Source organism: Phasianus colchicus, chromosome 17 (assembly GCF_987193195.1).
Source record: "Phasianus colchicus chromosome 17, bPhaCol1.hap1.1, whole genome shotgun sequence".
Taxonomy (NCBI): Eukaryota; Metazoa; Chordata; class Aves; order Galliformes; family Phasianidae; genus Phasianus; species Phasianus colchicus.
The window spans coordinates 5763639-5790369 of NC_143452.1; the positions used below are offsets into that span (position 1 = coordinate 5763639).

The 26731-nt window shown below is 51.9% G+C and overlaps 1 protein-coding gene across 1 annotated transcript; it reads left to right on the plus strand.

The window, feature by feature from the left end:
• Window positions 1–25659, plus strand: JPH2 (junctophilin 2). The gene is made up of 6 exons (XM_031590715.2): window positions 1–655; window positions 6634–7414; window positions 16658–16776; window positions 20177–20955; window positions 22170–22267; window positions 23142–25659. Exons 1-5 carry the CDS (start codon window positions 277–279, stop codon window positions 22248–22250), a joined length of 2139 nt encoding a protein of 712 aa, XP_031446575.2. The 5' UTR covers window positions 1–276; the 3' UTR covers window positions 22251–22267; window positions 23142–25659.
• Window positions 25660–26731: the final 1072 nt, after the last annotated feature.

The window sequence follows — 26731 nt, forward strand, 5'->3', positions numbered from 1 at the left end:
TGCGGGCGGGGAGGAGAGCAGTGGGGCGGGGGCTGCCTCGGGACCCCCCCCGTCCCGTCCCATCCCTCCCCTTCCTCTGGCCACGCTCGGCTCCCCGGGGCCCTCCACCACCCCCTGCCCTCCCTTCTTCTCTCCCCTCCTTCCAGTTTCTCCTTCCTCCCATCGCAGTCCCCTCGTGCGGGTGAGGAGCACCCAGAGCCTTCTGCCATGGGGCAGCCGTGCCCCCACCTGCTGCTGCTGCCCGGCTGAAGGGAGCAGCCCGGGAGCGGGGGGACCATGAGCGGGGGCAGGTTCGATTTCGATGATGGAGGTGCCTACTGCGGTGGATGGGAAGGGGGCAAAGCCCACGGGCACGGCATCTGCACCGGCCCCAAGGGGCAGGGCGAGTACTCGGGCTCCTGGAACTACGGCTTCGAGGTGGTGGGCATCTACACGTGGCCCAGCGGCAACACCTATGAGGGCTACTGGTCCCAGGGCAAGAGGCACGGCCTGGGGATCGAGACCAAAGGACGGTGGGTGTACAGGGGCGAGTGGACCCACGGCTTTAAGGGCCGGTACGGCGCGCGGCAAAGCATGAACAGCGGAGCCAAGTATGAGGGTACCTGGAACAACGGCCTGCAGGATGGTTACGGCACCGAGACATATGCGGATGGAGGTGAGGGGACTGTGTGGGGCAAGCGGGCGGCCGTGGCTGTGGGGCGAGCTCTGCTGTCCCCATGGGCGAGGGCTGGGCATCGCGGTGCCGGCTGCCCCTGGCATCCCAGCAGCAGACCTCGCGTTGCGTGGCCTTTGGCTCCGCTTCCCAGTGACCCATCGTACCCGCTCATGGCTGAACCCCGGCACCGACTCCACAGGTTCGCGCCTGCGGCCGGCCCGTCCCCTCCTCATTGGGTGGCGAGCTGGGAGTGTTTGTGCATTGGATAGAAGCCACCTCCAGCATCGTAGTGCACTTTGCCTATGTATTAAGTGCTGCTCGCACGCCTCCGGCTGGGTGCCTGGACATCTGCTTTGCTGAAACGTGGTTGAGTTATCAAAGCCATTTAAAATACGTAGCCACATGTCTTTCCCTAAAATAAACCCTTTTGGTTCCTTTGGAACTCTCATTGCCCCACGGTGCGGATGTGTGCTCTGCTCTCTATGGGCTCGGTCTAATTGTGATTTTGCTTTAGTGGCAATTTTGGGGTTAGAAACATCGCAAGAATCTCTGTGCAAGTAATTCTGTAGCTCTTCAGTACTATAGTGTTCCACGCTGCCATATTTAGGATAGCTAAATAGAGAGGGTGATTTGCAAGAAATACGCTGCAAAATATGTATCAGAATTACATCTATATTTATCCAGGACATGCAATGGAGCTACTTTGTAAAGAAAAATAACAGTAATGGTGCAGATCTTCAGCACAAAGAGCATTGGATTTATAGCCCTTAGGAAAAGGGACCAATTGAGGGCATGGCTGTGGTGGTGCAGGTTGCTGTTAGCACTGGTCACTACGGTGTTGTACAGCCATCAGGTAGCTGTAAGCAGCATGGAATATCTTGGCTCAGAAACTGCATGAAGATCTCAAAGTATCACAGATTCCTCACTGCTCACTAAAACACATCCTTCCCCGGGGGTGCAGGGCTGCTGCATTTTGAGTTCATGTCACAGAGGGCAATGTAAAGAAGTGCCAGAGGAGTTTGAATGGAATTCGAGCTTTCTGTAGGAGTTTGAATTAGGTCTTGTTTTGAAAGCTTGGGGCAGAAGAAAGGTGAACACGAGGCTGCAGGCAAAGCCAGCCTGTTGGTGCCAGCCTGCACGTCTGCTGCACAGAGGTGGATGGATGTGACTGGGGGTTGGAGTCACTTCCAGTCCAGAGCTCATTCTGTGACTCCATGACCTGCAGGAGCTGCTCCTGTGTGGTCTCCTCACCTATGCACATAGCAGCACATCTGCATGGCCCAGCTGAAGCCATGCTGCTGATGGGGCTCACTCATATCTGAGCTGAGATTGCCATGGCCAACATCCGGACACCTCTGGGAGCTGCCAGCCCTGCAGCTGAGCTTTGTGAGCCCTGGGTGCAGCCACGGAAGGACAGCAGGGCCCTGGGAGTGCTTGTGCACATGCAGTGCTTGGCAGCTCCTTGGGAGCTTCACAGCTGTGTGAGGGCTGCAGGGAGGTGCAGCTGATGCTGGTGCTTTAGATTACATGTAACGTAAGCCTCAAATATATACATTTATAAAATTACAAACTTTATGCTTTAAAATGCACTTACAGCTTGCCTGTGATTTGTATCTCATGGCTGCCTGAGGTGGTGGCTGCGTTAAGCTCAAATCTGGAGCAAAGCTTATTGAAATCCCATATTGATTTTTGATGTCTGGTAAGAAATGAGCTCCCGATATAACTGAGCTCAGAGCTGGCCAGGCTGCTTTCTTCTTCTCTACTGAACACCTGTGCGAGGCTGATGACCTAAAGGGCTCTCCTGTAATTCTGATTGAAGTCAGCCATGTGGTTCGGAGCTCCTAGTGTGCGTGGTCAGACAGAGGATCTCTACGGGACGTTTCCTTGAGTGTCCCAGCTCAAAGCATGTGTGTGCTTGCTTCTGTTAGCAGGAAAGAGCTTGGGGTCCTTTGCAGGGCAGGGTAGGACAGGTAAGCTGGCAGTGAATTGGGCTGTGTAAGCAGAGCATGAAGGAACTCATCATTTTGATGGGCTGATGGTTGGACTTAGTTGTCCAGCTAAGACTTAGTGATCTTTCCAACCTTAAGGATTCCATGGTTCTATGGTTTTGTAACACAAGTTACAAGCAAACACTTGGCTGTTTGTCTTCTGCCTTGAAGTTCTGTTCCCCCTGTAAGGAAGCCCTCATTTCTGGGTACGTGCTTTGGTTCTGACTGGTCAACTCTGTCAAAACTTGCTGCAGTAAGAAGTCTCGCTGCTAATGCAGAGTCTTACTGCTAATACAGGGGAGCCCTGCTCAGAGCTCTGCTGTACAAATAACTGTTTCAATGTGTATCTATACGCACACGGCCCACGTGCCCCATAGCAGAACACCTCTTCACTGCAGGTCTGCAAACACAACGCTGCATTCCCTCCATGTGGCCGGGGCTGATAAAGTAGCTCATCAAAAGTCACGGGGCATCAGAAAGGGAGCAGGGACTCAAGTCCCTGTTTCCAGGTCCAGCACCCTGATTCCCATTGACTGCCTCTGTTGCAAAATAATTCATCTTTCAGTATCCACCTGAATACTTTGCTACAGATCTGAATGTGACCCATGAGTTAATGCTGTGTCTTTCTATCCCTCTCCGTTTCTCTCTGCTTTTCCTTTCCAACAGAAACCATGAGGTAGCACTGTCAGAGTCCTTCCCCTGCTGATGTTGGCACCCAAGGGAAGCACTCAGATTTTGCTGCTCTGTCTTGCACGTGGCCCTGCAATGCTCCTGGCCTTTTGCATCACGTTCTAACATGTCTGTCATCACGTATCTGGGTAGCAGCAGATGACTGGAAGGCAGCGATACCACTGGAGCTGTCTGCATTATTTACCTGCCTGTGTGTGTTACTTACATTCACTGCTGGTTATCCCAGCACCTCAGGCAGGCTGGGCAGGTGAGATGCAGTGCTGATGGCAGCAGAGCCTGAAGCTTTCAGCTGGACCATCCCATCCTGCTGCCACGTGTTCCAGGCATCCATAGGGAACGGGTGTGCTTGGGGAGTGAAATCCCCATCAGTGCCACAGCTCAGTCCTTCCCAGCTTGTGAATGCAGGCACAGCTGCTCTCTGCTTCACTCAGACAAAGGCAGTGCTCATTATACCCCGGCGTTGCAGAGGAAGCAGCATTTTATCATTCCAGCAAGAGAAAATTCAGGCAACAAGGCTTGTTTGAATTGGAGTGCTGTCCCTGTTCTGCTTTCTTTCACACATGCACAGTTATTGCATCCCCATCCCACGGGCATCTCCCAGCAGCCCACTGCCTGCCCCCCTCTCCAGAACTGATCGGGCAAGTCGCTGCAGCAGAGAGTTACAGCTCTGTTCCATTTATACCTGAAACAGTTTCCATTCCTATTCGCTGCTCTTTTTTTAATTATTATTTTACAGAATCTCAGCTCCTTGTGAGCAGCATGGTGGTGCCTGCATGTCCCCTGTGCCATGGCATGCTGTGGCCACACCACTTTGATAGCCACTATGTGATTTCAAAGCAGTCTGCCCTCAGGATGCTTTATGCTATAAAGAAATCCTGGTGATGGTTTTTCCTGTGCTTCAGTAGCCCCATGTCTGTGCTGCTGGTGAGAAAAGAAGGTATTTCTTCCCACAAAGGGAAACTGAGTCAGGAAAACATGAAATGTATTGGCCAAGGCTGCTTGTGATTTGATGGCAACAGTGGAGCGGGAACCCAGGAATATGGACTCTCCAGTGCAGTGCTTTTCCACTGTGCTGCCAACTTCAAGTTGCTGAAGCTCCATTGACTGTGAGTCTGTGCTCAGATGTCATTGGTTTGGGCATAGGGAGGGATAGTGGTGCCTGGTACCTCCCCATACCCATCCCAACTGTGTCCCCATTGGCCACAGTACCCACACGAGGAGGCTGTGACCTGTCCCAGCACATCGAGCTGCTCCCGGACCTCCTGGCTGTGCTCCAGGCTGATGGCTGTGCCCGGGCACGAAGCCTCAGTCAGACACCATAAATCACAGTGCAACATGGATGTGCCAGTGAGCCCTCTGCTCCTACCCAGCCAGGAGGTGCTGCTCAGGAGAAAGGATGGAGCTGGGATTGTTGGAGGGCTGAGCCTCTTAAGTCCATGAGACTTTTCCAGAATTCCTCTTCCAGGTGGTTAATTCAGCGGCGATATCAGATGCAGCCTGCTATGTGCAAGGTTGGCTTGTCCTCCAAGGAGGTCTCCAGTGTCAGCCCTATCGAGTGTCAGCCCCGCTCGCTGCCACGCAGGCAGGGATGGGGTGCTGAGTTCAGGGGCTCCTCATGGGGACAAGAGCAGGGCAACACGTGGCAGCTCCGTGTTAGGAAGATTCATTACCATTTTACAGAGCAAAACGTGGGGTTGGAAGGGACCTTAGAGTCCAGCTATTTCCAACCCGCTGCTGTGCGCTGGTTGCCACCCACCAGATCAGGTTGCCCATGGTTCCATCCTACGTGGCGTTGAGCACCTCCAGGGATGAGGCACCCACAGCTTCTCTTGGCAAAGGCACCTTGCTCTGGAAGGCTGCTTCTGCAGCTGGTGCAGGTGCTCTGCAGTGTGTGAGCCCTCTCTTAGGTATGTGGGGAGATGCGGTGCTGCAGCAGCCAGAAATCCTCCATACCCCAGGCAGGGAGCGAGGGTGGCAGCCGGGGGCAGCAGCTGCTGCCTGCCTGGGCACTGCTTGCCTTTCCTGGCCCCCGAAGCTGTAAGTTAACACCCCACAGGCGGGTCCAGAGAGGATTTCAATGAAACCTGAAGCTTGGGAGTAGAGATTATGCTGCAGAAGTAGCCTGGGAGAGCGTAAAATATGCACTCCCACCATCACCAAAGAAGGAGCTGCATTTGCTCCCTGGGGACCAGGGTCATCCCTGGTCTCAGTAACAGCGTCTGAATGTGGGAATGAATGCCTGCAAGCCAGGTCACCCCTCCTTCTGAGCTGGCAGAAAGGGCTCGCTCCCCAAATGCTGGTGCCTCCTGGCAGCTCTCTGTTGCTGCTTAATGAAAAGCAGACGTTTTTGGACACAAATAGTGAACGTGTCCCCTGCCCATGCATGGAGCCAGGCCTGGGAGGGCAAAGAGCAGGGGGGGCCTTTTCCTAGGGTGTTTGTGCCTTCCCCAGAGCCCTCCACCCACAGTGTTTTGGGGCCAGATGGCCTCTTCCAGATGCCGGCTGATGGATGAGAGCAGAGCTGAATACTGCTTTTGTTTTGGGTGGTTTTGCTGGTTTCTGAGGCAACTGTATCTATGGAGTGAGGAGAGCAGTGGGGCTGGGAGGGCTCATGGCTGGGGAGCCTTCCTATGTCCTGTCCTGAATGGTGCCACAGGGCTCGCAGCGTGCTTGGCAGGGTGGCTGTGTTGGTGCTGGTTCTCCTGCTCTTCCCAAGAGCTGTTCTGCTAATTTAAGTCTCTTGGCATCCTGGTGAGAAAATCAGATCTGCTGTCTCCAATTTACCATTCTGGAGCCTGCAAAGATGCAGAGAGGGAAAAGACCAGGTTGGCAGAGAACAGTGTACTGCTCCCATTCCCCTGAGGTGCCCAGGTCCTGCTAGGTCTCAGCAGAGTCCCAGACTTGAGGTGTAGCCCCAGCTGAGGCAATCACAATCTCCTCTATGTTCCTCATTGTATGCCATGTGCTCACCTGAGCTGGGTCCAGAGAAGGGAGCAGAGCTGGATGAGCCCTTCACAAAGATACTCCTCTACTCCCTGCTTTGCTGTTTGTGTGAGTCTGGTCACAAGATCACAGGCAAGCTGTGCTGGGGCAAAACAGATGCTGAGGGAGGTCTGACCCCTGCCAGCACCACCTCGTGTCCTCCCTGCTCCCTCGTGGCTGCTTTTGCAGGTCGGTGAATGCTGCCGGATGTTGGACTCGAGGAGGGCAGAGCGAGTGCTCCTGTCCCACGGCGGGCACCAAACCGCAGCGCCTTGCCCTCGTGCGGCTGCTTCACCGCCTGCCTCTTCTCTCCCACAGGAACATACCAGGGCCAGTTCACCAACGGCATGCGGCACGGCTACGGCGTGCGGCAGAGCGTGCCCTACGGCATGGCTTCGGTGGTGCGCTCCCCGCTGCGCACCTCCCTGTCCTCCCTGCGCAGCGAGCACAGCAATGGCACGCTGCCACAGCAGGACTCCCCCGCCGCCCACCCCGAGAGCCTGCCCGCCTCGCCCACCATCACCCGCGGCGGCTTCGCCCTCAGCCTCTACGCCGACGCCGAGGCCGGCAAGGTGAAGAAGGGGCTGTTCCGCAGGGGCTCCTTGCTGGGGAAGCTGAAGAAGTCCGAGTCCAAGTCGTCGTTGGCCAGCCAGAAGAGCCGCGTCAGCTTCCTCAAGAGCGAGAGCGGGATCAGCTCGGCCGCCAGCGATGCCACCTCCACCGCCAGCCTGGGCGAGGGGGCGGAGGGAGAGGAGTACCCCCCCTTTGAGTCCGACATCGATGCCACCACCACCGAGACCTACATGGGCGAGTGGAAGAACGACAAGCGCTCGGGTTATGGAGTCAGTGAGCGCTCCAGCGGGCTGAAGTATGAGGGTGAGTGGCTGGACAACCTGCGGCACGGCTACGGCTGCACCACGCTGCCTGATGGCAAGAAGGAGGAGGGCAAATACCGCCACAACGTCCTCGTCAAGGGCATGAAGAAGCGCGTCATACCTCTGAAGAGCGCCAAGATCCGGCAGAAGGTGGATCGGAGCGTGGAGGGGGCCCAGAGGGCAGCAGCCATCGCCCGGCAGAAGTCGGAGATCGCGGCATCCAGGTGGGTGCGTGGGGTCCTGGGGGTGGTGGTCACCGTCCCACGTGTCCCTCTGGACCATAGCAATGTGGTCAAACGTGGCTCTCTGCAATTTCTAATTCATTTTACTGCCCTTGTGGCAGTCCAGTGGTGGGTGTTCAGGACCTGCCGTGGAATGGGGAAGAGCTTCTAGCTTTCTGCTGTCTCCATTTCCTTTTTCAGCATGACTCGTGCTTTTTCAGCCTCTGAAGAGTCCTTGTGGCAAACACCCACACAGTGAAACCAGGCTCCAACCAAACTCTTTCCTTTTTCTCACCCTGCCCCATCCCGTCCCCCACTCCCCTTGGCTGTCCCCATGACCGGTGGGAACTGGTGGGGACAAGGAGCTGGTGAGATGGGGGTACGTGATGACATGGTGGGAATCTGGTGAGATGGGATCATCTGGTGCCTCACCAAGCTACCGGAGTGGCCATGGTGATGTTAATGGGGATACTGAACGTGGTAACTCCAAGGGGCTCATAAGCAGCAAGTGTCCCAAAGGAACACTGCAGCAAAGCGTGGCTCTGCCCAGACTGCTCCACGTTGGCAAGGCATCTCAGCCTGTTGGTCTCTGAATTGGGGCTGTGGAGCCAGGGCAGGTCTGACGGGCAGGAGCAGCATGCATGCATGTTGTGTGCAATAGCTCATGGCCACCCCTCAATTTGCATTGCACCAGCAGAGATGCTTTGAGACCAGACAGGTGGGCAGTGCTCAGGATTAGCTGTGTTAACAACTAGCTGCAGAGGAAAGTGCTGATGGCCCCTTGTGTCCATGCCAGGATGAGACGGAGCAGCTCTGGGGGTGGCAGGAGAAAGTCCTGCTCGTGTGCCTCATCCCTGCGTGTGTCTAATTGGTGGCACTGTGTCTCTGTGGTTAGGGGTGTCATTGCCCAGTGACAGGGACCCCATGGGGCTCATGGCACACAGATGGTGACCCCCTCTTTCTCTGCCGCCATGGTTTTGGGGCCACACTGTGGCACTTGCATTGTACCTGGGCTGCGGGGAGGTGACTGTAGCTGCAGTGCTGTGCAACTTTGTGCCTTTTTAGGGTTTAGTTATCAAAGTTGCTTAATTACCAATGCAGTCATAGGAAATAATTGCCCTGGGGAGGGCTCTTTATTTTCAAACCCTGTCTCTGCCCGCCTTCTCAGCCCAGAGACGCCTCTGTGTTCCTGGCTCCAAAGTTTTTGCAGGGAATATGATTGTTTTTTCTCCAAGCCCCGTTGCCTGAACAACCAGCAGAGAGAAACCATCCAGATTTCAGAAGTCACTCAAGGACAGCAGTGTCACAGACCCTGTCCTGCTGGGGAGGCTCCAACAACGCTGACCCCACCATGCCCAGCAGTAGAGCATGGCAGCAGCGCCCGTACCCTGAAATAAGGAGGCTGGAGCTGCAAAAGCTGCTCCGTGAGAAGTCAGTCAGTTTATATAAGCCTCTTTTTATTATACACTATTTACACGTTGGATCAAAAGCGGCTGTGCAGCGCTTTCCATCAGGGCTGGAATGCAGCTGCTGCCCTCGCAGGGGACCGCATCCCTCCCGGCATGGCTGGGAGATAATTTCCTATTAAGGAAACCTCAGAGCTGGAGGAAATCAGAGGTTGCACTGCACTGCACTGCTGTGGGACGCCCTCCCTTCTTAGGGCTCATGGAAGCACAGTGCTGTGCAGGGCAGCTTTCCCTTGCAGTTCCAGGGTCCTCAACCCACCTCAAAGCCAACACTTGTCTTCTCCTGGCTGCGGGCTGCAGCTCACCCTTCCTAACCGCCTCCACTCCTGGTGTGTGCTGCTCTGGCTCTGCTGCTGCCTTGTAAACACCCGCCTCATGCTGCGCTCCTTCTCCCTCCTGTTTCACTCAGCCCTGGGATCAAGTATAAATATAAATAATTTTGCCTAGAAAGGGTCCTAGGAAGAAATCCCAGCTCTGTCACCAGCTTTCTTTTGGCTTTGAACTTTGCCTCAGTTTCTACACCCACAGCAGAGAATAATTGCATGTGGGCTGTGAAAATAAATTATTACGGCTTATAAAGGACTGTGCTATTGTTAATGTCTCCCCAGCCCATAACTACGAGGTGGAGTTCCCTAGATTGAGTGTTTATATTAATCCTTGCGGGGCACCATGTGCCTTACATGAGAAATGTCTCTGAGGCCACATGAATTGCTGTTTGGGGAGGACACGATGTCTCCATGCAATTACTGCTAGGAACTAATTGCTGGGACCGAGCAGCCGGGCTGTACCATACCTGGCTGCCTCCATGTGCCCCTGTCATTGTGTGTGGTATTTGGGTTCCATTTGCTTCTGGCACTTGAGGGAGCCCCTCACGGAGCTGAGCCAACATGCAATCCAGCTGCTGGGGAATGTAGAGGAGAATTCACTCTTTTACACCATAAAAGGCTCTTTAAGACATAGAAATTCAGAGGAAAACAAGCCCGAGTGCAGAGGCTGCCTCTGTTGGTTGTGCCGTAGGAATCTCAGGCACGTGGCCACGCTGGGATGCACAGGCAGGCAGCACTTGTGCTGAGCAGGGAACGAGGTGTGCTGGTGTGTGAGTGCGGTGGGAGGGCTGCAGGCAGCTCTGGTCCCAATGCCTGCTGGGCTTGAGCACTCTGGGTGGCTCCTGCCCACTCCACTGCTGTCCTACCCTGCCTGGGTTCCATCCTGAGCCCTCTGGTTGGAAATCCATCTGCTTTCCACCTGTGCGAGGGGCTGAGGATGGAACTGGCATTGATTTGGTGGCTGGAATGGAATGGGATAGGGTAGAATAGAATGCAAGAGGAGGGGCAGGGCTGGCTGCATTTTGAAGTTTGATTTCTGAAGCTGTGCACTCAGTGGCTGCACAGCTCACAGGAGCATGTATTTTCATCTCGTTGGGGCTTCTGGGGGGCAAAATCAGTGTCTCTGTCCCAGTGTAGCAGTGCCTGCTGTGATCTCCTCTGCATGCCATTGTGCTTCCCACTGACTTGGACTAAATTCAACTAAGGGACTTTGCCATGCGTCCTGCATGGCGTGGGCCTGGCCAGGCTCTAGCTAGTTTGACGGGTACATGTCCTGCTAACAGCACTAAAATATGTCTGTCGGAAGTTGTAGACCAATGGGAAACTGAGGTATAAGGGACAAAGGATGCTGGTGTGCTTCACCTGTTATCTATAAATGCTGGCCCTGAAGTCCGAGCAGCTGGATGTTCTGTGACTGGAGGATATAACTAGGAATTATCACATTCTGAAAATTTTTTGAATGTACAGCTGCCCTGCAACCCTGCAACTTGGATATATAAGCCCTCAACTCACATCCATGGCCCCATATCTCTTCCCAAAGCCACCCTGCCAGCCGTCCCACTGCTCCCAGCCTTCCCAAGCCTCAGCACTCGAGCTCATGGAAGGTGCAAATGACGTCCGGGAATCGCTGCAGTCAGCACAGCGTCCTGACTAAATAAGGGAGTGCATAGCAGAGGTTTATCAGCGCTGCCGGGCGCGACAGCTGGGAGCCATGGCCAGCAGCAGCCCCAGCTCGGCCGCATGTCGCACCGTGAAGTGCTCTGCTGGGCACTGCTTGCCTGGGAGAGCAGCAGAGCATCCCGAATTGCTGCACCTTCACCTCTCCTTCATCCCTCCCCGCAGCGGCCTCCTCTCCAGCCGGGCTGGCTGCAGCCATGAGCTCTGACAGACACATTTTTGGCCAGGTCTGGCTATTGGGCTGAAACACGCTTTGATTTCAGCTCAGTGTGTGTAGCTTTGTCTTGCTTGCCTCCACCTCACGTGGATTTTCTGAGGCTTGTTCATGCTCTAGTAGGGTAACGGGGTGACAGAGCACTTCCAACAGCTCTGAGGAGAATGCAGATGTTGGTGGCAGAGTGCTTTCTTGGGTTTTCCAGGACCTTTGGGACCTACTGGGATCCCATGAGAGAGTAGGGTTGGATACCAGTGGGTACGGCCCAGCCAGCGGGATTCATGGGCTGCCAGGCCTGACCCAGTGGGAAATCCTTATCTCAACAGCTTGCAAACATGCAGAGGGAAAAATGAAGTGAGACTTCAATCTGGAAAATGGCTGGAAAATGGCAGCTTCATGCTGGACTGATCCAAGCAGGAGGGATCTGAGTCCCCTCCAAAAGGTTGGGAGCCTGGCCTGAAAATGGTTGGCTTCAGCCAGGCTTTGCTCAAGGGTTATCATCACATCTGTGGTATGTGATAGAGACTGATATTGAACAATAAAAAATATGGGAGTAAAATGTCTGATTCAAATACAGAGCCTGAGATACAGAGTCCCTCTCTCCTCCTGGCGCATTTGGTTAGCTTAAGCTGGTGAGAGAGCCCTTCGGTTGTCTGGGCTCCAATTTTTGTAGCTTTGGCCCTTTGGGGCCTGCTGAGATGTCCCCATCCCCTCATGTGCCCCGCAGCCCTGGTGCAGGCGTGCAGAAGCTATCCTAGCTCACGGCCTTATCTCTTTGTTCCTCTGGGTTCGGACCTGTGAATATCAACTTGAGAGATAAAGAGGCTGGTAGAAAAATGCCCCTGCCTTAGACTCTGATGAATCACTGGGCTTCTGACCAAATACAATATTTTAAGAAATACGCCTGCTTTCATTTCCTTACCAAAAAAAAAAAAAATAATAATAATAATAATAAAACCCTGTTATTCCTTTCTTGACTGGGAAAAAGAAATGCCAAAACGTAGCCTGTGTTTCCTCGCTCTCTGGATTTAGATTGCTAAAACCTGAAAAGAAAATTTGAATTAGAAGTTGTTCAAACTTCCAATTGAAGAAGCCAGTAGTGCCACAGAGAGAATGCCCACCTGCTGACCCGATCCAGTGCTGGCACTCAGGTAGAGCTCACTCGGGTTGCAATGCTGCCTATATGGCAGAGCTCTTGGGTCAGGCTGAGTTCTCTTGAAACAAGTGAGTGCTGCAGCCCTCCTGCTTCATTGGGCCAACCCACTGTGATGTGGCCGGATCCATGCCCTGCTCTGCCTAGGCAGGATGGCCCTAAACACCTGCAGGGTTGGTCAGCAGCAGCAATTCTGCTTTTTCCCCCAGGCATCCCTGCAGTGCTCTTGCTGCAGGACCAGGGTCTGTAGGTTGTCGTCTTGTAGACAGCTACAATTCTGTCTGCTGTGAGATTAATGCCACTTTAACTGTTCTGAGGGGAAGTATCCCTTGGTGAAAGATGCAAGTAGCTTTGAGCTATTTAGAGCTGAGGATAACATTTCGGTATTTTAAAAATTTACCAAGTAATCATAAAGGCTAATGCTTGCTGAGCTCGTTAGGTTGCAGCGAGCTCTGCCAGGTGCTCCTGAAGCAAAGCACAGTGAAGGATGCTTCTCTCCAGACAGAATGGACTGTTTGTGCTCCTTATGCAATGAGGAGAGGTTCAAAAAGTTCACAAAGCAAAGATCACAGTGCCACTGCTTCAGTATAACAGCTGGTACAGCCAGCAAAAATCCCAGGGTATCTCATGAGATGGCTGTCAGGATTGTTCTGCAGGCCAGGGTGGTTCCTCTTTGGGGATTTCCTTTACAGTGATGTGGATGTTTCCCATAGGAGACAGTTTGTGTTGCTTTATGCACAGATCACACCCTGCAGGCACAGAGACCATGATATAAACCAGCACATCTCAGGACTGGGAGTATCAGACTCTAAACTGAGTAGCTATGTGCACACAAATGATAAAATAAGAAGAGCGATAGGACAACAAAATGTATGCCTGGCTGCTGGAGCTGGATGCCCCTGGGTGGGGTACACAGATGGGTGACACTGGGACACGGAATGTGGCACAAGAGATGAAACAGAAAGGGGGTTCCAGGCCCATGGGATGGATACAGGCAAGTGGGGATAGTGGGTAACAGAGGTGTGTTGGCATCTGTGTGTGTGTGGAGGCAGAGGTAGAGACACAAAGGAGATGGAATGGAGGTAAGCAGAAGAAAAGGATGGCCTCAGTGCCAAAGGTGGTGTGGAAAATGGAGAAGCCAGAAAGCGTCTGTCCTGTTGTGCTTTGTTGGTCCTCTTCCCTCGCAATGTGAAGCATGGAAGAGACCACACTGCCATCAGCAAAAGCACTTCTGCAGCTTTCCCTCTATCTCTTGAGTGCTGCAAGCATCCCTGCCAAGACAAACTGTTATCTGAAGGTTCTTCAGAAGGACAAAATGCCACCAGCATGGAAGCATGCTGAACTTGCCTGTGTTCCCTGTGCTCCGTACGGCCGTGCTGACAGCATGGCATTTAGCCCAATTTGCACACTTGTCCCCGCAGGACCTGAATCCAGCAGAGGGCAGTTTGCTGTACTGATGGGACAAGGAGTCCCTGGAGAGGGAAGGACAGTGCTGGATGGGTCTGTGTTTCTCTGAGTACATGGATGTGCAGTAGCTGGGGCACAGGGCTCAGCTCTCCCCCTGCTCCTGGCCGCAAGGTCATTGCTGCACCTGCAGGTGCCCCAGCCCTCCTGGTATTTGCAGCATTCTCTGCTAATTCCAGCTTCATTTACAGGCTAAGCCAATGTGGATGTGCAAAACCACATAAACTGTCTGAAGAGATGGCCCTGCCGGCGCGGCTCTGGGCCTCACCTGTTAGCACAGCACTCAGCTGTGGCTCATGTGTCCGCAGGGGGATTTCAGCAGCAGTCAGGAATGAAGCAGGCAGTGCTGCTGGGACAGGGCCAGGGAGGATGGGAGTGGAGCTCTGTCTGTACACTAATACAAAAACGATTAGAGCATTAGAGCCGTGCCAGGGGAGAAGTGAAGCATTTAACTCCCTGCTCCCAGTGTCCTGCAGCAGTCACTGCAATCCCCGAGATTGCTCTGGTTGGGAATAGGGAGTGCTTGTCCCCACTCCGTGCATCCTTTCTTGGGCTGGCGAGCACCAGCACTGGTTTCTGAAGACTCCTCTTTGTGTTCTTGGCCCCTGGTTGGGTACATGTAATGCTCACAGCTTATTTGCCAGCACTGCTTTGAAGACGGGCTTATGAATGCTGCTGCTGGTTGTGCCCTGGGCTCTCCCTGGGTGCCTGCTATTTGTCTGCTGCTCTGCCACTGTGGCCACGTTTTATTCTGCATTGAGCTCCCCTCCCCGGCACTGCCAGGATAAATAATACATTCAGAAATACTCTATGAGAGCTTGATGTTATTGTTATGGCTGGGCCATTCCTTACAAGCTGTGCATTGTCACGGTGTTCCAATGGAGGAGAGTGTACTCCAGAGCTGTGCTGTCACCTCTAGCACCATGTGTTGTCACCAGGCATGCCAGGATCCATCTGCACCCTTTTGGTACCACATCAGCACAAGTGCAGCTCTGCCCCTACTAGCAGAGGGAGCAGACCCTGCATCCAGCCCACTGCCAGGCTACTTCTTTGGAACTTACCTCTAGGAACCCTTGCTTCCAGGTGCTGCCCCTTTCTTGTAGGGTCTGAAAAGTGGCCAGGAGAGCCTCTGCTCACCAAGTGGCTGAAAAGGAAAGTTTTATCCTTGTGTGGTGAATCCCATCCCAGAGCAACAGGATGAAGGCAGGGGCTGGAACACATCCTGTGGGGTGAAGAGCTGGTCTCCCTGTTTGATGAGCTTGTTTGTGGGGCTGGCATCATGCAGGCTTGTGCTCCCTGGGATTTGCTGAGCCCACTCTGATCCCTGGGCATGGAGAGCATAGAGCCACCCCCTCAGCCCCTGCCAGACCTCAGTGGAATTAATCACACTGATTACATGCTACCAAAAAAGGAGGTGATTTCACTGTTCCGAGCTGCCTCAGACCCCCTGCTTGTGAGCAGTGGCTTAAAACTGCCGTCTTCTCCCTCATCACGTAGCCTCTCTGGGTTTAAGAATTTTGGATAAAAAGACCAAGAATGACAGCAATCCCAGGCAGCTCAGCCTGCAGAGAAAGCAGGAGATAAGGTGTGGGTGCAGGCAGGGGTGAGCCACGTCTGCGGCAGTGGGATGACGTCCCAGAGAGACGCCGTCCCGGGCACAGCAGCTCCACATCCTCTGCTCTATCTCAGGGCACTGAGCAGCATTTTCGGCTCCCTGTCAAGTCACACCGGTGCCTGTATCAGTTGGGATTAGTGCCCTGCCTTTAATTCTTTCCCTACAGCTATCCAAAATGACTTGTGTGTGTATGCACGTATATATAATCTTCTACTCACCAAAGGTCTCAGAACAGCATTTCTATCACCTTTTCATTGCAACTGTCAAGTTTTTAGAGTAAAGCTAGTTCTGTCTGCATGCTGCATCTGAGTTTAATGGGAAAGGACCAATGAAATTCCAACCTGAGTTTGAAAAGTCTGGGTATCATTTAAATAGCTCGATAGATATTGTATGACCTCATTAAACTTGTAATAAATCGGTGTTGAAGGGCTGCTAACTGCACATCTGCTCAAAAATAAGTGGTTTTGCACTGGTGCTGCCAGTGCATACTCTGCTGCATGCAGCATGGGAGACAGGAGAAGCCCTGGGAAGCATTAGGGCATGGGGGAAAGCCTCCATGAGCCACAGGTGGAGCAGAGCAGCTGAGCATATGGTGCTTCACCCTCCCTAATTTTTAAGGTGTGATCCTACTGTTTGAAGTCAGTTCCCTCCCAGACTGTGAGCAGCTGGGCTGCAAAGCTTGCCCTGCTTTTAGCATAAAGATCATAGGGCCTTGAGTGTGAGGTATGTGAGGAATACAACAGCCGGCGGGCAGAAGAGCTCGGATGGCCCTAGAGAGCAAGCAGGAGGCGTGCTGGGAAGGAGCAGAGAGGGTTCACAAAGTGAGGCTGTGAGGGAAGCAATGGCTCTGCCTTTCCAAGCACTTGTGCCTGCTGAGAGCAGCCCCTGGACTGCTGCAAGCAGAGAATTCCCTTGGACAAGCCAGAGTTTGTTGCTGGAGAGCTCCAGGAGTGTAATTTGGGGTGAAACGTGTCAGCTGTACTGACAAGAGGCATGCTGCTGCTGGTGAGGTGCAGCAGCTCACTCAGGGGTGGTGACAATGCAGTGGTGCCCAGCCATCACCTTGCTGTCCCTCTGTGTTCCTGTGAAGTCTGCAAAGGTACTTAAGACATTCCTCAGAGTGGGCATCTTTGTGAACTGCAGCATGGCAGCAAGTCCATTTTGCACCACCTGCTGCCACCCTGCAACACGTGAACATGCTCATGTTTGCAAATATATCTGTTCCATTTGCTGGTCACACCTCAGCCTTAAACACTTCGTACCCCTTGCTGAAATTCTGGACTGATGTCAGCTCAGATAGCACTCGCTGTTGTCCCCTCTTCCCTCTGCAGGACTACTCATGCCAAAGCCAAGGCTGAAGGCTCTGAGCAGGCAGCCCAGGCAGCTAACAACGAGTCGGGCATAGCCAGGATGATGGCCAGGGAGCTTTCCCCAGACTTCTACCAGCCAGGTAAGACAAGAGGCTTCTTCTAAGGGATTTTGCAGTTTCCTTGGGAATCTGTTCCAATGCTTCTCCCACTTAATAACTCAGGAAGCTGCCCTTCTATCTATCTCAGATCCACTTTTGCCCAAGTTCAGCCAGCCCCCTGCACGTGGGTGATTTGCTGACCTTACACTGCTGTTTTACCTGTTACAAGGTGTTAACTATAGACTGGAGGAAATCTGCAGCCCTCCAAGCTCCCTGCCTCTTTCTCCCCATTATGAAGCCCTCCCAGTTTCTTCCAGGGCCAGCAGAGAGCTGGGAGCTGTCTGCAGCACCCGGTGAGCTGCAGTGGTTTCTTCTTGGAACAGCTTTGCACATTGACTCATAGCCCATATCCTGTGAGGCCACAAACCACACCAAGGGTACAGTTAGGTTCAGCTAATTAGGAGCTGTAATATCCTGTATGAAAGTTGATAATGCAAAATATTATTTTCTTAATTTCCTATATATTTGTTTGCATCACCGTTAATTATATGGCTGAGAAAACACTGGAGAGGTTCCTTCTCTGAGAGCAAGCGCTGGAGATTAGTAGATAGGAAGTGTAATGTTAGAAGAAGCACTGTCAATGCCATTACCTTTCCCTAGAACAGGCTAGATAGACCTATGTTCTTTCTGGGAAGTTTTCATTTTCATAGAAGGGAGGTAATAGCAGAGCAAAAAAACAGATCCAAACGCCTGTGTTTCATAACCTATCTTCCATATTATGTGATTTTGTTACCTGGATCAAATGTCCAGCATCCATCACAGCATCAAAACTGGGGACAGAAGCCAAACACTGCCTGCTACTCAGCAGAACCTGCTGCTCTGATTGCAGTGCCTCTGCATTGTGGCAGTACCTCAGCTCAGGACAGGCAGCAGGAACAGCACACACCTGGTGCTCGGCCAGACAGACAAATTGACAGATTTGCTGAAATTCCCTGCATGTCCAGCTAGTCCTGCACCTACTAGCTAGGGAGACAGAGCAGTGGAGTGCTGCCCCTTCCTCCTGCTGCACTGCAGGGTCTCGGAGCTGCCTTTGTGCTGGGAACCACCACAGTGGCTGGGCACAGGCATGAGCCAGCATGTGACACTTCATTTAACAATAGCTAAACATCACTTGATCCTGGCATAAGCCTCTCAGCTGCCACTCACAGCTCCACATCCACCCTTTGCACACTGCGGTATTTATAGTGCAGAAGTAACAGACACTGAAATTCCTGCTGGAAGGTTTTTGACATCTAGCTGGATCACCTCTTCCACCTGTAGCAACTGAATGAGACAAACAGAATGGTCTTTGCACAATGGGTCTCCTGGCCATGTGTGAGGCTGGTGTGTGTTTTTCTTCTATAATTCTTTTTAATCTCTACATTCACTAAGTGATCAGAATATAACAAGGAGAGGTGTATCTTCTTGCAGGGCTGCACCTTCCAAGGACAAAAAGGCAGAAATCCACCCTTAGATTTTGCTAGGACTTGTGACATCTGGTCACATATTCAGGAGAGCCTGGCAGTGTTGGGCAGCTGCATTTCCGTCTGCTATCTCTGTGTTAGGCTCACATCTCAGTGAGCCTCACATCTTTAATAAGTATTTAGCTCTGGGTTTCCTTTAGGATGTTAGCCCTGAAGACCTGGAGGGGAGTGATGAAATTCAGAGTTCTTGCTAAAATGTTCTGGGAGGTGAAGGAAGTGAGGCGGATGCTGGGGAAGGGAGGAGGATTGGGCTGTGCAGTCCCCTCCCAGCAGCTGGGAGTTTTGGTGTGAATTATTTAGGAGGAGAAAAGACACCAAGAGATAGCAAGGAGCCCAGAACTGCAGGCAGCCTATTTTGAGGAGTCTGAACAACTGTTGAAAAGGCTTCCAAATAATCCATTTGCAGCCAGAAATAAATTGCCCTGAATGGGTTGCCTGCTGATTGACAGGAGCGTGTAGGCAAGGCAGAGCAGCTAAAATCAGTGTCCTCTCTCCCCACCACCCTCTCAGAGCAGAAACATTGCCCTGAGTGGGCAGGAGTTAGCAGTGTGCAAATCACACCCGTGATTTATTAGAGGGAATGAAGCACCAATCTCCAATTTCCAGAGTAGGGTCAAGTCTGCGTTAGTCCTTGGGGTGGAGGAGAGGAGGGGAGGAACCATGAAGCAGCTGGGGACAGTGTGGCTCCACGGTCTGTGCTGTTCAAGAGCACGTGCCAAGCTCTGTATGTCTGCACTTCTCAGCATTACTAGGATTCAGCAGAATGAGACCAACACCATTTCCAAAAGCAGGTGCTTTCTTTTGGACTTGCTGATTTGCAACCTCATGATGCCTATAAGGAGTACACTCATGTTCTCTTTGCTATGGGCACTGCAGGGACATGCAAGGACCCCTGCAAGATCCCATTACGTAGAGCACTGTGTGCAGTTGTTTTTCAGACTTTTCTGGTCATTCCCTGGTGGATTTTGCTCTGCCAGCACCACAGAATGAAGGACTGCCCTCAGTGTCAGGCTCTGTTTGAATTCCTCAGTGATTTGCTTTGCAGACCTGGCCCAGGGTTAACAAGAAGTAAAGATTTAATGATAACTGAAGTGACAGCAACGTTGCTAAGAGCTGACAAGTCAGCATTGGAGATGTGGCCAGAACGAAACCTGAAGCCCCGAGTCACCTTGTGTGATGGTGCCAGCTGATTTTGCTGGTGTCTGTGTCAGTGCAGAGAGGAGGGCTGGCCCTCACTGCCAGCCCCAGTCTGTGCATAAGAAACATGTTTTTCTCATATAGCGCAATGGAAGATGGATCACCTGGGGATACCTTCCTTTTTTGAGGAGGCAGGGTTCCTCCCCATGTAATGTTTGTTTCTACTCTGTTAAACGCCAAAGAAGCCACAGTGAAGAGTTTTCCAGTCAGGAAAAAAAAGAAAAAGAAAAAGAAAAAACTTGGATGAGAGCTTGATCCCTTTAGGCTCAAGATAATCTTTGTGTGTGACTCCAAACCACAAAAAGCTGGGGTGCAGATTTTTACTTCTTCTGAGTTTCATGTGGAGCTCCTGGCCTGCTCCTCCCTGCAGGGCAGTGCGAGGCAGGGATCTGCATCTGTAGGAAATCCCTTCTGGAAACAGGCTCTGCTTTGGGGTAGGCAGTGGAAAATGCAGCCTCACTCCATTCTCTCGGGAACTTGTTCTAGCCTAAAAGGGGAAAAGCACAGGGTGAGTTTGCAGCTAAAAAAACATGTCCTGAGACAGCCAGGGTTGTTTCTCAGGGGAAGGTGACAGCAAGGTGCTGGGAGCCCTGGCTTTGGGCTGGTGTGCTTTGTTCTCTGATGGGGTGCTGGCAGGTGGAACAGGGAGCCAGGCCTTTGCTGAGCCCTTGCCCTAGCCCTGCTGCCTCCCCAGCCCTCTCCCACCTCCCCTCTCTCTGCAGGCCCTGAGTACCAGAAGCGGAGGCTGCTGCAGGAGATCATGGAGAACGCAGAGCACGCCGTCAACATGGAGGAAGCGGCACCCCCTCAGCCCAAGGGCGCCCCGCCGCCCCCCATGCCCCCCGAGAGCCCCCAGCTGCACGAGCAGGACGAGGCCCCCCGCCGCCGCAGCCCGGCCCCCAGTCCTGCCAGCACCCCTCCGGAGGCCAAGCGGGCCAAGGCCCAGCAGGACGGAGCCCCGCGGCCTGGCAGCTGGGCCGGGCCGGGCGGCGGCGGGGCCTCGGATGGTGAAGGCCGTCCAGCCTCACGTGGAGCAGCACGGCCGGCCGAGCAGATGGAGATCAGGCCGCTGCAGCGCATGGCGCGTGAGCCCGAGGTCGAGCACTACAAGGGCTACCACAGCTACGCCGTCAGGACCTCCCCGGTCTCCCCCGCTGCGGACTATGAGGAGGAGCCGCTCTCTGAGCGTGGGCCGCCATCCCCGGAGCCCCAGGGAGAGCCTCGGAGGCGCGGGGGCACCCCGGTGCAGACACAGGAGCCCGCAGAGAGGCACGCGCCCCAGGTGGAGGCCCAGGCGGAGCCGCCACAACCCAAGGAGCTCAAGCAGCCCAGGCGGCGGCCCAGCCCCGAGCACAAGGCAGCGAGCAGGAGCGAGCCCGCTGCTGACAGAAAGACTGAGGGCCGGGCGCCGGGCCGGACGGAGCACAAGGCGGGGGCCAAGCGGAGCCCAGCCCCGGTGGTGGCGGTGGCAGCAGCGCAGGATGCGGAGGAGGGTGATGAGGTGAGGTGTGGTGGTGGGTTGGGACCAGGAGGGATGTGGAGGGGCGGCTCTTGGGACAGCTTTGCAGCAGCAGCTCTGTTCCTTTTCCGCTGTAGGAACTGCTTTTCCTTCAGCCTTGTTTTTCCCCTGTGGATTCTCTCCCCAAAGAGCCTGGAGTCTCAGGGCTGCAGTAGGCACAGACAGGCATCTAGAGGCCCTTTTTGGGCCCCTGCAGCCTTTTGGAGGAGATTCCCCATTTTCACCTGCCAGATTTGGCCTAGGATGGGTTTAAACATGATTTGGGACCAGCATTTTGGTTTGGAAGCCTCTCTCCAAGCCCAAGCTTCATGCAGATCAAAATGCTGGCGATCAGTCCTGGGCCTGGGCGACCTCACAAATACCTTTGGAAACTTTTCCCACACTGCTCAGTCCAGAGGGCCCCTCGAGATCTATGGGGGCACAGAAGGTCATTTCCTCCTGTCCTTCCTGTGTCCCCTGCCGTGAGGGCTTCCATGGTTGGTCCAGGGAAGTAAGCCTGGAATTTCAAAATTTGAGGGAAACAGATATTTTATGATTATTTTTTTTTCCTACATTCTTCCCGTTTTCCCACTCTTTTGCATGAATTTGGGAAGTTTGGAGGAACATGAAGGATGTATTATTTTATCCATTACTTCCACTCCATAGGTGCACCTTACGAGCTGATCCATGTCATCAAATCACCAACTGATTTCTTGGATTTAAAGAGTATTCCCTGATATTCATTTTGATGTGAGCAAATACAGCTGTAACGCCTTGCATTTTGTTAGCCTGCTTCTTCTCACAGTCCTTTTGACACGAACAATTCCAGTGTGACTTTAGAAAAAGCTTGGAAATATTTTAGTCTGAGATAAGAGCATACAGATGGATTTATTCATCCTGAAAGTGGCATCTTCACAAACACAGATAATGTGTTTGTAAGGAGAGAGGAGTTCAGAGGAACAAGTTGAAATGGGCTTGGCTTTTTCTGTGCCCATGGCCAGGGTCTCCCTTAAGACATTTGCAGGGGAGAAATAGGAGTAGAGTAGTGATAGATAGGCAGTGGTAAATATTCAACTAGTTTGAATTTCAGGCCAGATGCATGTTCATTGGGAATGGGTGATTCTCATATATTTGAACGGCAGAATCAAGGCAGCTCTATCAAGTCTCCTCACTTAGAACTATGGTGTATAATACTCTGTCTTTATTTTTTCTTTCAGGGACCTAACACAATTGTGATCTGCATGGTCATCTTACTGAACATTGGTCTAGCCATCCTATTTGTACATTTTTTGACATGAGGTCCCCCTCGGACGAGGTAAGAAAGGCGATGAGATTTTGTCCTCAATTTGTAGACCTTGCTGTGGACATTTTATAGTTGACCAACTTTATTGCCAACACAAGTTGTTCATTGATAAGTGCGCTGGTGATAGAAATATATGAGCATTTATTCAATAGATGTTGAGATTCTCAGTTATCTCTTGTTTATTCCAAAAGTGATCTGTGCAGTAATTTCAGTGGATGTTTATTGATTTCCTCAAAATTGAGTTGTTTTTATTGAATGCAGTCCCGCAGTGTAGTATTGGCTTCCCTCTTGGAAGGGTTCAAAGAATGCGAATTCCAGTGCGAGAATGCACTCAGCCTAGCAAGAGGCAGAAGCACAAAGAAAATGTGAAACTGGAGTTTTCAGATCTATTTGCAACAGTGCTAGTTCCACCACTGTTGTTACATACTTGAATTACTAAAGATCAGTGTGAACTGCAGTGTGTATCTAACTAAAGTTAAGCTAGAGCTTGCTCAAGTTTTCCACCTGAGTTAGGATGTGGGCTTGCATTTGAATTTTGTGGCAATAAAATCTTGTGAGGTTTCTTGTGGCTGTGGGGTTTCCAGACACAGGAATGTGATGTAAGTTTGCACAAGATTTTTGTCACCTTGGGCTCAACTATTCCTAAATCAAGCCATCAGGGCTGAGCCTGACCCTTGGGCCTCACACGTACAAAGTGCAAGGTGCTCCTCCCACACTTCAGCGTAGGCTTTCTTCTTCGGAGCTGAAACTGCTGGGTACTGCTTTCATTGGTGTGTTAGTTGCCACTCAGCCTGCAGAGATGAAAGCTATACAAACAGCAATGGTTATGTGTTAATTGCATGTTTTGCTCCCCCTTAACTCTCCCATTCATCTGTGTCTGGGACAGGCATTGCTGCTCACTGAGACCATGGACCTTGGTGGGGATTAAATCTCAGTCGCCTGGAAACACCTATGAGGAGGACTTGAGATCCCAAGGTTGCACTGCAAACATGAACCTTAAGTAAAAGTACCTGAAGATCCTCCGTTCAGTCTCCCTGCTCCCAGGCTGTGACTGGCCTCTGCAATCTACCAAGAAAAAGTCAGGATTTCTACAACTTAACCTCCTTCTCTTCTTTGTATAAAGTAGCAGTTGCCTTAAATTATTCTCACCAAAGCCATCAACTGCCCTGTCGTGCCAGGGATGAGGAATTTATCTTTAGCTGTAGGAAAATGAGTGAGAAGGTCTCATCCACACACTGTGATGTGTTTTTTAATTCTCTTGGTTGACTTGATGTTGGAGATTTCCCAAAGAATATCATCCATGGCCTGAAAATGCAACAATGTGCAACAACCAAAATGACACCTGAGAGCCGTGCCACGGCTAGGGCTGGACAGCAACTCCCTCCATGCTTGTGTGTCATCCAAAGGGACAAGCAAAAAGTCTTTCCTTTCCCCATCATCTGGAGGTGTTTTCCATGTATGGAGGACTGAGAGGGGGAGCATGTTGACATTGGGCTTGGTGAAGTGTGACCTGCCCATGCCTGCCAATGAGCCACGGTTGGGGCTGCGGGGTGGGGTGTGCGGGGCTGGCTGAGGCGAGGCTGCTGGTGTGCCCAGGGGTGCTGCGGGTGCAGATGGTGCCCATTTCTGGACTGGGCACCATCCGAGCTCTCTCCTGCCACCAGCAATGCTCTTGAAAGCGTCTTGCAGCGGGTGACTTCCCACTGTAATGGGAAAGGAAATCAATGTGCAGAATTTGCCCTTTTACCCTTTTCTTTCCCCTGTGAAAATGGTGCGAGTTACAATTAAAGGGTGGTACTTACAGAACAATACCTCTGTATACCCACAGGTTCCTCCTCCTCATAGCGTTGAGCTGTGAGGGGGCTCCAGTGCTGCTTTTTAACCAAAATAGAGCGGGCAGCCTGTCCTAGCAGAGCATGCAGTGTGGCTGTCGTGGGAAAGGTGAAGTTATTCCTGAAATGAGAAAGGGGCAGAGACCCCAGTGACTCCAGTATGTTTGGGTATTGGGCTCAAAACTATGCAGCAGCCAGCCTTTCAGCAATGGTAGAGCACAGAGAGGCAATAAAGCTGTTGTTCTTGTGTGCCAGGCTTAGAGACCCAGACAGTTTGCATCAATTCTTCCCAAAGCTGCAATAGAGAGTGACCTTTGGAAGGAGATGTTGCCACTGTGATCTGCTCTGATCCTTAGCAGTGCGAGCTTAGAAAGTCGGCACAGATGAAGTTACAGTTTAGTGTGAGGCTGAGTGCTTGGACATGTTTCTTCCTTCTTTTAAGAGCAATATGTATTTTGTATCTATTTTTAAGTTAATCGGAAATGTTATTTATACTCAGTTGTGCACCTCTGTGTATTCTGAAGTCTCACAGCATAGGACTGGGTGGGAAAACCTGAGGGACTGGAAAGAACGTGGAAATGATGGTTGAGGGAAAAAACAGATGGCCAGTCTGCTCCAAAGGTCAGTCTGAAAGGATTTCAGAGGCAAATGGCAGACAGGCAGGAGTTTACACTGACTGGAGACACAGGGCAAAACCTGCCTGATTTATGTACTCTAATTATGAGATAAGAGAGTGAGAATAATTCAGTACTTTTCTTTGTGAACCAAGTTTATTTTTTAACCTTATTCAGCTCAGGAATGTTGCCACAGTAGCAAGTACATGGTGTTCACTGTGGGAGAAGTGAATGTGATCCCTTCCTAAAAGCTATGTGGCTGTACCAGTCCTGAGAAAGCTGTGCAGCACCATCAACACTTCCACAGAGCATAGTTTAGTAGCAATTTGCTTCTTTCTTTTTTTCTTCTTTTTTCTTTTCTGAAATATAAATGTATTGCAAACCCCAGGCTCTGCTGCTTTTGGCATTTTATCCTTGTTCATCCTCTCAATACGTCAGCTGCTTTTATTAGCTACCAAGACAATTTCCGTTGAGAGACCTGAGGGGCTTTTATTTATCACTAAGCACAAAGGGTCCTTTTTCAACAATGTTAAGATTACCCCCCCGCTCCTGCCCCAATTTTTTATGCATGTGATGTGCACACAGTAATGTGCTTTCCTCCTATTAACATTCTGAGAACAGTAGGTAGATTTGCTTTTATGTGACGTACAAATATATCCGTATTGCACTGAGATATGGATATATATATACATAGATATATAGCCCCTTAGGGATTTCGTTTTCTTAGATGCAAAATAACAGATTTACCTCAATTTGCGTGCTTTCAAAACTGAATAGGATATTGTGTTATACTTTTCAGGTCTTACAAAGATGCAGATATGTTTCACTCTTCACACAAAAATACCTTCATCACAGATTTTGCAAGCTGTGTACTACAATTCATGTACTGCTGTCCAGAGTTTTCTGTCGGTTGTTCTGCTGGATTATGTGCAATAATAAACAGTTATCTGCTCACTGTATCGATGTTTATCTTTGTGAGTGCCTCGCACTGGATGACAGGCACATGCTAATTCAGACCTTGTCTCGTAAATAACCTGTTGGCTGTGTTTTCTCTAGAGGATGGCTCAGCTCAGAGGGGAAGGCTGATCCGTCAGAGCCCAGACATGGAGGAGGAGGTGAGCCAGGCTCCAGTCTGAGATGCCTCGCTCTGTCGGTGACCACAGGATCTGGGCTCTCTGGGAACGCAGGGCTGCCCTGGCGGCTGCAGCAAGGACACAGTGCTGGTGGTGCTGAGGCCCCCCAGGACTACCAATAAGGGGAGAAAACTGAACATCACCACCCAGAACCTGGTTTGCAGAGTCTGTGTGCCAGCTGTGGGGTCTCCCTTCTGTATGGTGTTTCCCCAGGTCCTTCTAACTCCTTTCCTGTCTTCAGAAAATACTGAAATGGGGAACTGCAGCACTAGAGGTGTTTTCTTCCCCGTTTTTCCCACAAATGGAATGCCACAATCTGTCACTAGGTCTCATTGTGGTCCAAGAGGAGGACAGCCCCATCTGTCTTTTCCTCCCCCAAACCTCCCCAGCCATTCAGCTCACATTTCTTCTCTTGAACTGTGCAGGAAACCGATTGCAGACAGTGCTGTTGTGCTGCCGTTAAAGCCTCATCCCAAACGCACCGATGCTCTGGGAGCCATGTGTCAGCACCAAGCCGCCTGGGCTGTGTCCATGCAGCAATCAGAGCTTCATCGGTATGCCCTCTACAGGTCCCTGCGCTGCCTGCCATCCTCCGGGGCTGCTGCCAAATTTCGTCCAGACCGTGCATTGCTGCCTGCTTCCCCTGCACCATGCTTGGAGTGGGGTAATTCTTTCTTGCTAACCTGCCGCCCTCAGTTCCCCTGCACTGATTTAAAGGCTTGTGGATGTGCTCAGGACACAAATGGGGGAGAGGAGCAATGTTGCACTGTGGCTGAATGCACAGAGAGGAGGCAATCACAGGAGGACCCTGGGACACTGTGCAGCATCAGCCCCGTAAGCCCAGAAATGGATGGATGCCAATGCCTGTCAGCAATCTGCCCTGCTGGTGCAAAAACT